Source organism: Mobula birostris, chromosome 2 (assembly GCF_030028105.1).
Source record: "Mobula birostris isolate sMobBir1 chromosome 2, sMobBir1.hap1, whole genome shotgun sequence".
In the NCBI taxonomy this organism is placed as follows: domain Eukaryota; kingdom Metazoa; phylum Chordata; class Chondrichthyes; order Myliobatiformes; family Myliobatidae; genus Mobula; species Mobula birostris.
In genome coordinates, this window is record NC_092371.1 from 54,700,670 (window position 1) to 54,714,716 (window position 14,047).

General features: G+C 38.7%; 1 protein-coding gene across 1 annotated transcript in view; it reads right to left on the reverse strand.

Moving 5' to 3' along the window:
• LOC140208385 (sodium/potassium-transporting ATPase subunit beta-1-interacting protein 3-like) overlaps nucleotides 1-14,047 on the reverse strand; it is a 202,849-nt gene that overhangs the window by 95,843 nt on the left and 92,959 nt on the right. The window contains exon 3 of the mRNA XM_072277042.1: nucleotides 8,034-8,114. Within this exon, the coding sequence (XP_072133143.1) occupies nucleotides 8,034-8,114 (81 nt within the window). The remainder of the gene's footprint in view (nucleotides 1-8,033; nucleotides 8,115-14,047) is intronic.

The window sequence follows — 14,047 nt, forward strand, 5'->3', positions numbered from 1 at the left end:
TAACCGTTCTGCTTAAATCCTAAATATTCAACAAAAACCTTTCAATAATAATCAATTTGATGTCATTTTAATTTCATATCAATGTGTCTTCAGAATTTCTGTGCCAATATTCACAATGTTGATGGAGACATGCTTCTTGGTAACAGTAAATTCCGTCCACAACTGAAGTGTAAATGACAGGTGTTAATTATGTTGCTCCTGGAAACAAGCTCTCTGAATGACAGTTAAGTGTCAACACAGGACCCCTCAAATGTCAAATGCATTAATTCACCACTCTGTCAACTGAATAGCTGGTGATTCTGTGTCATTTTAGTTTGGGGAGGATGGAGGTGGGGAGAAACAAAACCCTTTTGTCTGCCAGCGGACAATGTCAGAAGGTCACAGTGTATTGTGCAGGCAGCAAAATAGTTAACTGTTTCATTGAAAACATAACATGAAAAGAAGTGTTTTGTCCACAGGGAACAAAAGTGCTGTGTTCGTTAATTTTGTCTATCTTAAGCAGATTATTTTGTGTCATACATTGAATGAATACAAATGGAACTATCGGAGCTCTTATTGCAGTTAATGTACAAGGATTGACTCAAGGATTTTTTGCTTGATTTCTTTTGAATTGATAGATGAAAACTACAGTCCCTCCTGACAAAAAAGACACTGTTGCATGCTGTTGTTTTATGATTGAGAAATATGCTATGATTTAAAAAAACACCAATTTCTCGTGAAGGTAAATCTGTTCAGTAGTTGCCAATATAAAATACACCAGCTCTTAAAATTATTAAGACACGTGTATTTATATACCATTTTGGTGCCTTATGGATGTCACAAAGCACTTCACAAATATCTTATATTTGTATTGCAGTGTGGGGATAATGCTGTCAATATACTGCATGATCAAGGCTGAGGTCTATAATTCTAAATAATATATCATTCATCGGAAAAAAGAGGTGAAGAAAATTTCACAAAGAGACTTCACATAACTAAGATTAAAAACAAGAAATGCTTTAAATACATGGAAGGTCTCTGTTAGCAAAAAGAAAGCCAAAAATGACTATGGTATTTTAAGAGCAAACTTTTAGTAGCTGTGATAACCGGAGTTAACCAACAGAATCAAGCAAAGGCAAGAGTAGTCAAAAGCAGGTTGCATTCAAGCCAAATGAATGCTGTGTCCTGTCACCAAGTGGTGTGTAAGACATTAATAGCCAAATATAAGCCAGCAAAAAGATAAACGTGGGCAGATAATAAACAAAAGCTATCTCAGCATAGATGACAATTATCAGCCCTCAAAGGTCACCCAAGTCTGATTTGCTTGTCTCCCTGAACTTATATGTGTGTGAATGATATGTGTACAATATAGACTTGATTTTCTCCAAAAGTCAGCCCAAGGCATTCATCATATTTGTGGAGGTAGATTCACTGGGGTCATGAGAACCTACTCTAAGTGGGTCATACAATAGCTTAAACGACAAATTCTGCAATAAGCATATTTTCAACTGTAGTGGATTCTGGTTAATTAAACCACTGGTTAATTGGGGGAGTCATTTATTTGGAACAAAAACAAATCAAGAAAATTGCCAGGACTCCCTTTGTTTATTTGCCCTCTCAAGTGGATATAACCGATCCCTTGACATGTTGCACAAAGGAGGAGGGAGTATACCCCCAATGCCCTGATCAATATTTATCCTACTTTCAACATCTCTTGTGATTATCTGGTTATCATGTTATCTCTGTGAGAGTTTGCTGTATAGAATTTGGCTGCCATGTTTCCTACATACAACAGTAATATTACTTGCTATGAGACACCCTCGTGAATTCATTGAAGCCATTACGTAGATGGATGACTTTTCTTATTTATGCACTGCCTTCATTGTAGTAAAATATTCTTCGATGCTTTACTGCAGCACTGGAAATGAAATGTAAGCAGACATATAATTGGATAGGTAGTCAGTGATGGGTTTTAAGTGGAATCCTGAAGGAAGAATGGGATTCTAAAAAAGCGTAATATAGGGGAAACTAGGTAAAATAAAGGGTGATAAAATAATGTCCTAGGATTTTGGCAACTGAAGGTATGACCACCAATTATGAAGTCATCAATACCAGGGATTCACATGAAAATGATGCAGTATCTCAAAGGAATACTGGGTGGACAAAGTTATAGAAATAGGGAGGGGTGAGTTCCAGAGGTGCTTTTTAATAAAGATGAGAATTTTTAAATCTGAACATAATGTCACAGGGAACTATTTCATGTCAACAAGAATAATGGTAGTAGGTGAGGAAGCTTGCTGTGAATTTGGACCTGGCAGCAGAGATTTGGAAGAGCCTCATTAAGTTCATGGAGGTGACGATTGTTTCTTCACTGTGTTCAATAATCAAATCCACAATTAACTAATGGTATGAATGTATTTCTCATTTCAAGATAACTTGAACTTTATTTTATGAAAAAACTTTATTTTATGTTGTTGAACTTAGGACATACTTAGATTTCACAATTATACACATGAATCACATAGGTCTGGCATGGCCAGTCACTCTCAGGGGTGAAGTCCATGCATAAACATAAACCAGAAATTAGCACCAGTATCAGCTTCCTTTCCAAAGCATTTACTTTTAAGTTTGTAATTTCATTATTATTGTCATATGTATCAAGGTACAGTGAAAAAGTTTGTTTTGCATGCCATCCATACAGATCATTTTATCACACCGGAACATTGATGCAGTACAAGAAAAAAGCAATAACAAAATATAGAATAAAATGTAATAGTAACAGAGAAAGTGCAGGGTGGCAGACAGTAAGGAGCAATAAAGCCATAACGAGATCAATTGTGAGATCAAGAGTCCATCTAAATATACAAAGGAACTTTTCAATTGTCTATAGCTCAGGATTAGAAGTAGTCCTTGCTCATGGTGATACATGCTTTCAGGAATTTTTATCCTCTGCCCAGTGGGAAGGGCGAGAAGAGTGAATGTCTGAGGTAGGAAGGGGCTTTGATTATGTTGGCTGCTTTACTAAGGCAGGGAGAACAGTTGCCAAAAAGAGCCACAATGCTTTCAATGGTGCTTCTATAGAAATTGCTGAGGATCAAAGGGGACATGCCAATTTTATTTTTAGCCTCCTGTAGAATTAGAGGTGCTGGTGCACTTTATTGGCCATTGCATCTACATGCTGATGATGTTTACACTGAGAAACTTGAAGTTCTCAATCCTCTTGACCTGATGTAAATAGGAATGTATATACCCCGCCGCCCCACTAAGGCCGATGACCCACTCTTTTGCCCACAGAAGATGAAAGTTTGCTGTCATGACATCACGTCACCAGGTTTACACCTTCTCATATGCCTTAAATTACCTCAGCTTTTTCACCTTCTTTAACTTCCTTTGGTATTACACATTAATGGAAATCTGTATCCTGGTGGAAAGAGAAATTAAGCAAACGCAAAGCTTTTATTTTTGCTTAAGCGGAGCAACAGTCTTAGGTTGATGATTAGACTTGGCACATTAGTACCAACTGACTATTAATATCCATAGCTCAATGCAAAATATAGATCTTGCACACAATGCATAATAAAAATGAAATGTCAACCTTCTCATACAGTTTCTAAATGTTTTTAGAGACTTGGCATAAGTTCTCAGAGACTAAAATATAAACCATTCATCTTTAATCATTCTTCTATTTTCCAGTCATTTAACTGATGAGGAAACTTTGTAACAACATTGCAATTTGATACGGGCATGGGAGTTATCAATCTCATATCCCCATGCATCACAAATCTAACCACTTCCATCTTCATTATGATACCCTACTTCATCCTATCTAGTGTGAAATCCCCAACCATGCCCGTCATCTCCAGGTTGATTATTTTAATGCTCTTCTAAACAGCCTCCACTTTCTTCAATGTGCAATATCTTTATTGTAGTGCCTATCTATTTCTATATAAATTCATGTAATGTCAGGTTCATCAGAAAGTATCTTAAATGATACTTTGATAATGGTTTTCAAATCATCTACTGACAGGGAGTCAATATTTTACATTATTTTTAGTTGTCTAGAGGTTCACACTACCTGTACTCCATAAATTACTGGTCTCTAAACAATCTTGCAAATTCATCTGATGAGAATCTAATTACTTTTTCAGTAGGTACTCAGCCACATTATGTTAGGATCAATAGATAATGCTGAGTCCTAGTAACGGCTAACGTAACTAATGTGTGACACTTGTTTTGACAGATAGCCAATACTGAATGCACCATCAAAATTTTCCCAATGGTTTTTATCATCTATTGCCTCAGTGTATGCTCTTTTTCCTTGTTTCTTTGGATTTAAATATCTAATTTCCTCCCCACCCTCTCCAAATGAATGTATAAGATATTGCTTGTAATACTGATGAAGGGTGATATACTAACTTAACAAAGAGCAAAATAGCATTCAAAACTGAAAAATACCAGTGTGTGCTGATTATAAACAACATACAATAGCTGATCTGCAGTACTTTAGATAAGAAATTAATTTTAACATCTCTAAATCTGAATAGTTAGTTGTTATATTTCCATGCAATTAATTGTTTTTTTTTAAATTGCACCAAGAGTTAGTTTTCCTCATGTAGTCACTCTTCAATGGTTTGGCACCAGTGGCGGGGTTCAGTGACGGTAAATCAGTAATAAGGTTGGGAGTATAATTGGCATTCAGGGGTCAGTGTGATTTCAGTTGACCAGTTTGATTACCAGTCAGGAAGTGGCCAGGAACTGAGATGGTGTTGGTGAGGGCGATTGGCTCTGAAAGGATTGCTAGTCAAATCAAGGTATGTGATCACCAGTTGAGGCATGGGTGTAGACAATATCTTGGAGGTCACTTACTGCTGTCTATAAATCAGTATTGCTATTTGTTTATTATTGTTACATGTACCAAGATACAATGAAAAGATTGTCTTGCATACTGTTTGTACAGATCAAAGTCATAGCACAGTACGTTGTGGTTGAACAAGGTAGAACAATAACAATGCAGAATAAAATGTAAAAGCTACAGAGAAAGCGCTGGTAAACAATAAAGTGCAAAATAATAACTAGGTGGATTGTGAGGTCAAGAGCCCATCTTATCTCACATGATGTCTGTTCAAGAGTTGGTTAGAAGCTGGCCTTGAGCCTGATGCTTTCAGGCTTTTGTATCTTCTAGCCCAATGGGAGGGGGAGGAAAGGAATGTCTGGGGTGGGTGAGGTCTTTGACTAGTCTGTGGGGCAGAGAGTTACTTTCAAAGCAGCAGCTGTGGGTTAGTTATCAGATGGGGATGTTGACATACCGCAGTATGATTATTTGAAAACTAAAAAATTGGGAACCAAGAATGACACTGGACACCACCAGTGCCTTGCTAGAGCCCTCAAACGTAAGCACATCAGAGCTGTTGAAGACCTGAAGCAATAATCACAGCCTTTGCAATCCATGTGTGAATCTTTGGTTTTCAATTACGTGATGTAAATTCAAACTGCATAATGCATGTAACTATGACAACACAATCCAAGCATAAATGTGGTAAATGAATGGTCCTTCACCAGCACCACCCCACATCCCTGTAACCAGGTGATCATTGAATATTATTTTTTATTGTTAAAGTGCATTTATGTATTCACCCCAGTAACGTTAAAATAGCTGCCATGCCTTTAAGAGAAAACAGTGACGCCATTATGCACATGCGGAGTAGAAAAAAGCATTACAATGTTCTAGAAAGAACATCAAGACTAAGATCTACTTATCCCAGATTTTTGCGAGTAAGATATTGGTGCTGGATGGTGTGGTTATGCAAAGTTCCTTATTGGCCTAGTAACATGACCGAGGAGAATTCGCTTCAGGGTCTAGCCTATATTTGTGTAGAAGTTAAGCACATGTGGGCCAACGTGAGTATACATCATAGTTAAGATGAGATGAACTTATTCATATTTTTGATGTTGTGTATAAGGTACAGGGTTGGTGTGATTCTAACGTTTGTATTGTTTTTTAAAATTGCTACTACCGTATTAGTTTTGTATATTTTGTTTTATGTATTTTCATACTGCCTGTGTAACTATTTGATACACAAGTGTGTGGACCAAAATTAAGCTGAGATTGTAACAGTAGGAAATGTGTTCTTTAATTAATTTTGTTTTTATTTTGATAGCCTCTTTCTGCATTAAAACATCTAAAACGGATAAAGAAATTAAAAACCCGAAAGGTTGTGTTGTCCCGCGTGTGTATTATTGCTCGGCTACAAAATCTCTCTGATGATTTTACTTTCTGTTAGGCAGAAATCTATTGCAGTGACACTGAAACTTCTACTGTGTTCTCTGTGGACACAACTATATGCTGTATGCACCATTTCACAACACAATAATTAGCACCCACAAGCTTTTGGCTCCTGATGACCATCAACTGCTTCAGTGAAAGCTATAATTGATTTACAGTGTGAAAAAAAAAACACAAAGCTACCCAGACAGCAGTGAGTATCACACTGTAGTTATGTTGGAAATGGAACAGAAAAGCATGGCTGTCTGATGGCAGAACATGCTAATGTATTAGTGACACAGAGAAAACAGTTTCCCTTATGAAACAAAGGGACATGTGGCCAAGGGCAAAATTATCAGTTAGTAGAGCACATGTTGAAGTGTACATTGTCCTTCCTCTTTCGAGGGCACTTCCAAAATAGATCTTTGGTTAAGTCTACCTGCAGACATGTTTAACTAAGTATATAAGGCAATATAAAAGGGGGGGGGGGGGAAGTATTTTTTTTCTGTTTCAAAGTAAATCTTCTCCTGATTTGTATAACATAAATTGTTGCTGAGAAACTGAACATATCATTGCTGCGACTGTGCAAGCATCAACTACTCTCAGGTGAAATCTGTAACATGCCTCACGTCCAAGGCCAGTACAAGCTCTGCAGGCACATTCACCCCACAGATCAGACTTCTTTGTGTGGGATTTCAATCAATGTCAACAGAGTAGCAACTTGTCAACAGCCGATGAACAACCCAATTTCAGGATCAGAACAATAAGCAGACAGAGATAGTCATCTCCTGTTTCTGAATTAGATTTGAAATTTCATTTCAGAGTCGAAGGAATAGACTTTTAACCTACCATAGCCTGAATGTCACCCCCATCTTCAAACTCCCCATCAATTAGCATAGTATTTCTAAGGGTGCCAATCACACTTCAAAGTGTCAAATTATTAAAATATAAAACAATATCAGTCATTTCCTAAGGGATTTTCTGACATGTAGTTAGGGATATAGATAAAACACCTAATCTAAAACTCTCCTCAAAACACCAATTAAACACTAAGCTCAGACCTGTAATTAATGACTCTTTATTAAAACATTGTAAAGGTAACGTTAATTTCATTGCATCAGAACACAAATGTAAATTGATTTTTTTAAGTTGCTCAGTAATTCTAGTCTTTTTTATTCAGTATCAAACATAAATTGCTGAAAAATAAAATGCATTATTCATATAATGTGCCCAAGTATCAACACCAAAAATCATTAGATCAGAGAGCAAACACCCCTGACTCTAATCCCACAACGGATTTTACAGATACATTTACCAACCTTGTGTTAGCTGCATTCAAAGGGCTGACAGGACAGAGAGAGCACTATAATGAGTCCAGCCAGCATCCTCCTCCAGCGTAGCTCCCCAGTGGGAGGCTGGGATCAGTGAATGTGCATTTTAATTCTAACTTCTGAGAGCAACCTTCCTGCACCAATACATTTCAATTTCCCAGAACAACAGTGTTGATCGTCCTCCAAATGAGTTCAATTCTTTAAAGTTCAAGCAGTGGGCCAAACTCCATTAAAAGCATGGCCTGAAATTGCCCCGGTTCTGTCAAGGATGGATATAAACCCAACCCGAAAGTACAATAACAGCATGGTAACCCAATACTTTATTCAATATCTGCCCATTGTAAACCCATTTTTACCACTGTCTAAACAATGTGTTTGCATATTTTGTGACAGAAAGTGCTTAAAAGTGTTAACAGACCAGCAGTATAGTCAATATCCTTTACACAGTTAAAATAACCTACCTTTGATAAGCCACCTACTTCCAAATAGAAACAGATGATGAATATATTCCATGTGACCCATAGAGCTGTCCAGACAGCATACTGGAGAAATAAAAGAAAGGAGTGTTAGATTATATTCACACACACACATTTGAGAAAGAATATCAATAAATTCAATAGCAGCTGCAGGTGCAGACTATAATAATTATTCAGATTACACAGATACTCGACTTTTCCCACATGGTAATTGCAATGTTAATACTGCAATATTAAATTGAATTAGAGTTAATAATGATATTGTGCTGCCAGAACAATATTACTGAAAATGCAATTCAAAAGAGTGTAAATTCAATTCAAAAGAGTGTAAAACTATTATGGAAAATATTACTTTCAATCATTATTGGACCATTGTCTACATTTTTATACTTTCATCAATCAAAAATGATTGAACCAGCCCAAAATAGATTTAAATTCAAAATATTCATATTATCATCCAATGATTTATAACTATGCTGCTAGTCTAGTTTTGAAATGACAGATGCATCACTACTTACTCCAAATGTGGTCATGTTCTTGTTTTGTCCCACATGTTATGCACTTTGCTCATTGTACTGGAAAGCTGCATGCGCAGAAACTGATTCTGTGACTGTGTATTGTTCTGATTCACATTTGCCTACTTTAATAAAATGCTATGGCATAAGTTTCAGAGAAATTAGGATGAAGGAATTAAATTAAATTTAAAAAGTGTCAACTGTAGCATGTGCCTGACCTTGATCATTTATTTTAATGCTCATTAGGAATAGATGATACAAAATATTGCAATCTTAAAATAAGAGTTATGAATATTGTAGGTAGGACTAATGTTTATCAATGAAGTAATGTTCAAGAAGCATTCAGATGGGTATGTGAACTGGCAGGAAGAAGGGATCTAGATCATGTGCAGGCAGTTTGCATTGGAATACACTTTAAAACTTCTATAGTTGTAGCGTGGAGAGCATCCTGACAGGTTGCATCACTGTCTGGTATGGAGGGGCTACTGCACAGGACCGAAAGAAGTTGCAGAAGGTTGTAAAGCTAGTCAGCTCCATCTTGGGTACTAGCCTACAAAGTACTCAGGACATCTTCAGGGAGTAGTGTCTCAGAAAGGCAGCATCCATTATTAAAGACCCCCAGCACCCAGGGCATGCCCTTTTCTCACTGTTACCATCAGGTAGGGGATACAGAAGCCTGAAGGCACACACTCAGCGATTCAGGAACAGCTTCTTTCCCTCTGCCATCCGATTCCTAAAAGGACATTGAAGCTTTGGTACACTAGTTCACTTTTTTTAATATACAGTATTTCTGCTTTTGCACATTTTTCAATAATCAATTCAATATACATAATTGATTTACTTGTTTATTTATTATTCTGTTTTATTTTATTTATTATTATTCTTTTTTCTCTCTCTGCTAGATTATGTATTGCATTGAACTGCTGCTGCTAAGTTAAGAAATTTCACGTCACAGGCCGATGATAATAAACCCGATGCTGAATCAGAACCAGGTTTAGTATCCTCGGCAGACGTAGTGAAATATGTTGTTTTGCAGCAGCAGTACACTGGAATACATAATAAAAAGCTACTAATTACAATAATATATTTAGATATAATTAAATAGGTAGTGCAAAATGAGAGCAAAAAAAGAAAAGAAAAGTGAGATAGTATACATGGGTTTATTGCCCATTGAGAAATCTGATGGCAGAGGGGAAGATGCTGTCCCTAAAATGTTGTAGGCTCCTGTACCTCGTTCCTGATTGATAGCAATGAGAAAAGGGCATATCCTGAGTGATGAGGGTCCTTAATGATGCAGCCACCTTCTGAAGATGTCCTCACTGCTGGGGATGCTAGCGCCTATGATATCGCTGGCTGAGTTTGCCACTTTCTGTGGCTTTTTCCAGTCCTGTGGCCCCTCTATACCGGGTGGTGATGCAATCAGTTCGAATGCTCTCCACGGTACATCTGTAGAAATTTTCAAGAGTCCTTGGTCACATACCAAACCTTCTCAAACTACTCATAAAATATAGCCACTTCTGTGCCTTTTTTGAAACTGCATCAATATTTTGGGCCAAGGGTAGATCTTCAGAGATGTTGACACCCAGGATCTTGAAACTGCTCACCTTTTCCACTGCTGATCCTTCAACAAGGACTGATGTGTGTTTCTGCAACTTCCCATACTGAAGTTCACAATCAATTCCTTGGTCTTATGATGTCGAGTGCAAGGTTGTTGTTTCAACACCACTTAACCAGATGATCCAACTCACTCCCGTGTACCTCGTCTTCACCATCTGAAATTCTGCCTACCATAGTTGTGTCATCGGCAAAGCTTATAGTCACACAGTCATATGTGCAGAGAGAGTAGAGCAGTGCGCTAACAATGCATCCTTGAGGTGCGCCAGTGTTGTTTGTTAATGAGGAGATGTTATTTCCAATCTGCACTGGCTGCGTTCTCCCAATGAGGAAGTCAAGGATTCAGTTGCAGGGGGAAGTACAGAGGTACAGATATCGGAGCTTGTTAATTAGTAACAAGGGTATGATGGTGGTGAATGCTGGGGTGTAATTAATAAACTACAGCCTGATGTAGGTATTGCTATTGTCCAGGTTCAACGTTCAAAGTTCAAAATAAATTTATTATCAAAGTACATATATGTTGCCATATACAACCCTGAGATTTATTTTCTTGTGGGCATTCATAGTAAATTAAAAAAAACACAACAGAATCAATGAAAGACAGCTCCTAACAAGATGGACAAACAACGAATGTGCAAAAGACAATGAACTCTACAAATACAAAAAGAAAAAGAAATAAATAAGCAATAAGTATTGAGTACATGAGCTGAAGAATCCTTGATAGTGAGCACATGGATTATAGGAACAGTCTTAGTATTGGGTGAGTGAAGTTATCCCCTTTGGTTCAATAGCCTGATGGCTGAGGACCAATAACCATTCCTCAACCTGATGGTGTGGGTCCTGAGGCTCCTGTACCTTCTCCCTGATAGCAACAGCAAGAAGTGAGCAGGCCCTGGGTGGTAGGAGTCCGTGATGATGGATGCTGCTTTCTTGTGACAGAGCTCCATGCAGATGAGCTCAATAGCTTTACCCATGATGGACTAGGCTTTATCTATTTCTTTTTGTAGGGTTTTCCATTCAAGGACATTGGTGTTTCCATAAACATGAGAAAATCTGCAAATGCTGGAAATCCAAGTAACAGGCACAAACTGCTAAATGAACTCAGAAGGCCAGGCAACATCTATGGAAAAGAGTAAAATGTCGACATTTTGGGCCAAGATACTTCATCAGTTCTGTGCTGGAACCAGGACAGATCCTCTGAAATTATAACACCAAAGAATTTATGTTCCTGACCCTCTCCATCTTTGATCCCCCAATGAGAACTGGCTCAAAGTCCTCTGGTTTCCTCTTCCTGAGGTCAATAATCAGCTCCTTGGTCTTGTTGACATTGGGTGAGAAGCTATTGTTATGACACCACTCAGCCAGATTTTCAATCTCCCATTCAACTAATGACAAAGGTGTCGTCAGCAAACTCAAGTATGTCTTTGGAGCTGTGCTTACCTCACAGTCATAAGTCTAAAGTGATCAGAGCAGGTAGTTAAGCACACAGCCTTGGGGTGCACCTGTGTTGATGGTAATTGTTGAGGAGATGTTGTTGCCAATCCTAACTGTCTGGGGTCCACAAGTGAGGAAATCGAGGATCCAGTTGCACAAGGAAGTATTGAGGCCAAGGTCTTGGAGCTTACTGTTTAGTTTTAGGGGATGCTACTACTGCATGCCAAGCTATAGTCAATGAGGAATGTCCTAATGTATGCATTTTCACTGTTCAGATATTCCACAGTTGAGTTAAGACCCAATGAAGCAGCATCTGCTGTAGACCTGTTGTGACGGCAGGCAAAGTGGAGTGGATCCAAGTTGCTTCTCAGACAGGAGTTGATGTGTTTCATCATCAACCTCTCAAAGTACCTCGTCACAGTGAGTGCACAGTGAGTGTCACTGGACGATAGCCGTTGAGGCAGGTTACTAAGTTCTTCTTAGGTACCAGTATAATTGAAGCCTGTCTGAAGTAGTTGGGTAACTCAGACTGCCAAAGCAAGAGGTAAAGATATCAATGAACATTCCAGCCAGTTGATCAGTACAGGTGTTTAATTCTCAGCCAGGTACCCCTCTGGGCTGGGTGCTTGCCATGGGTTCTCCCTCCGTTACCCTCAGAGACTGAAATCACAGGGTCATCAGTAGCTATAGGAGTTCGTGAAGGTGCCTCCACGCTTTGATAGCCAAACAAGCATAAAAGCATTGAGCTCATGTGGGAGCAAAACCTTGTCACCTGTGTCACTTGGTTTCACTTTGTAGGAGGTGATAACATTCAACCCGTGCCACAGCATCCTTCTGTGATTGAAGTTTGGTCTGGAATTACCTCTGCTGGTATGTAAACTGTGGTCAGGAGGAGAATTCTCTTAGTAAGGTGATCCAAGGCCGAGTGAAAGAGCCAGTGAGATCCAGTCTGCAATAGACCTATCTTGGCAAGAAAAAAATTGCATTGCAGCCAGGTCCTTGCTTAAGCATGAACTGATTCTGGCCATGACCAACCTCTCAAAATACTTCATCACAGCAGAAGTGAATGCAACTGGGTGACAGTCATTTAGCTCACCCTGATCTTCTTGAGCACTGGTATTCTTTTAGAGCAGGTGGGAACCTCGGACTGCACCAGTTGGACACTCTGTCTAGTGGGTTTTCAGTTTCCTACCAGGTTCACCATAAGGGCCTGACGCCTTCATGGTCAGCACAAATATTGTGGGCAGAAATGCTCCTTCCTATGCTGTACTGTTCTATGCTCTATGAACTGAAGAAGTGCAGGACAAGAGTTCATAATTTTCAATCATTTGCAAAAACTTTAAACAAAAACATAGAGTCAATGCGAATTTTGCAGAGATATTCAGAGCAGAATGTTCAAGAAATAAAATTGAAATGTCTAGACTTTTCAAATCTTATTTGTGTGCATTGTGGTTAAAAACTCAATTAACTCACAATTACAGAATGGCTGAGTAATTTCATCTCACATCAGAACATTCCTGGGCAATTGTAACATGGTAAGATTTATCACAGGTCCTCTCTCTGCATGTGACCTGGATACACATGGAGAAAGCTATGCAATACAAAGATGGTAAATAACATGCAATGCATGATTTGACATCACATGTACAGAAGTATTCTGCCTTATGAGGCCCATAAAAAACGGACTTTGTACACTAAACTGAGCTTAACTGGGGAGATGAAGCTAAATTAGTAGTTATTAAAGGAGTCTGACTTTACTTTGCCCACTGCTAGGAGCTATGTATATTCATCCACTAGATTCTCATTTAAGTGTTTTTTAATGCCACCTCTGACAATAGTACTTATCCTGATACCAATAATCTCAGAGACCCCAACTGCAGATCTAACCAAACATGATTTTGCCCATTAACTTGTCAATGGCACCATTTCCCCCTGCCTCTGACTGCCTTCCCACCAGCTGGTTAACTCCAAGTCAATCTCTGTCAAATCAGCCCTACACCCACAACTTATACCCCACAACCACCAGTGTGACTACCCAGCAAACTCCATTTTATCCCCACTGACAGTTAATCTCTGACCAAACTTGAGCAGCTCTAACAGCAATGTCACTTCAGCTACAGACCAGGTTCTAGCTCTGTGATAGCAGAGCAAGTGGGGAAAAAAAAGTTCCTTGAAGTGTACAAAGCCTGTTCTAATGCAAATGACACCATGGGCCTTATGCCTGATAAACTACCGTTGCCATAGGGCTCACACAAAACAGGAACATCTCCACCCTTCCACATACCGCACATGATAATTGTACCTTTTCCAGGACCCTTGCATTTGGGGAAGGTGGGACCTGTACAGATTGGATGGGTTGCACCTGAACTCGAGGGGGAGCAATATCCTTGCAGGTAGGTTTTCTAGCATGGTTCGGGAGGGTTTAAACTAATTTGC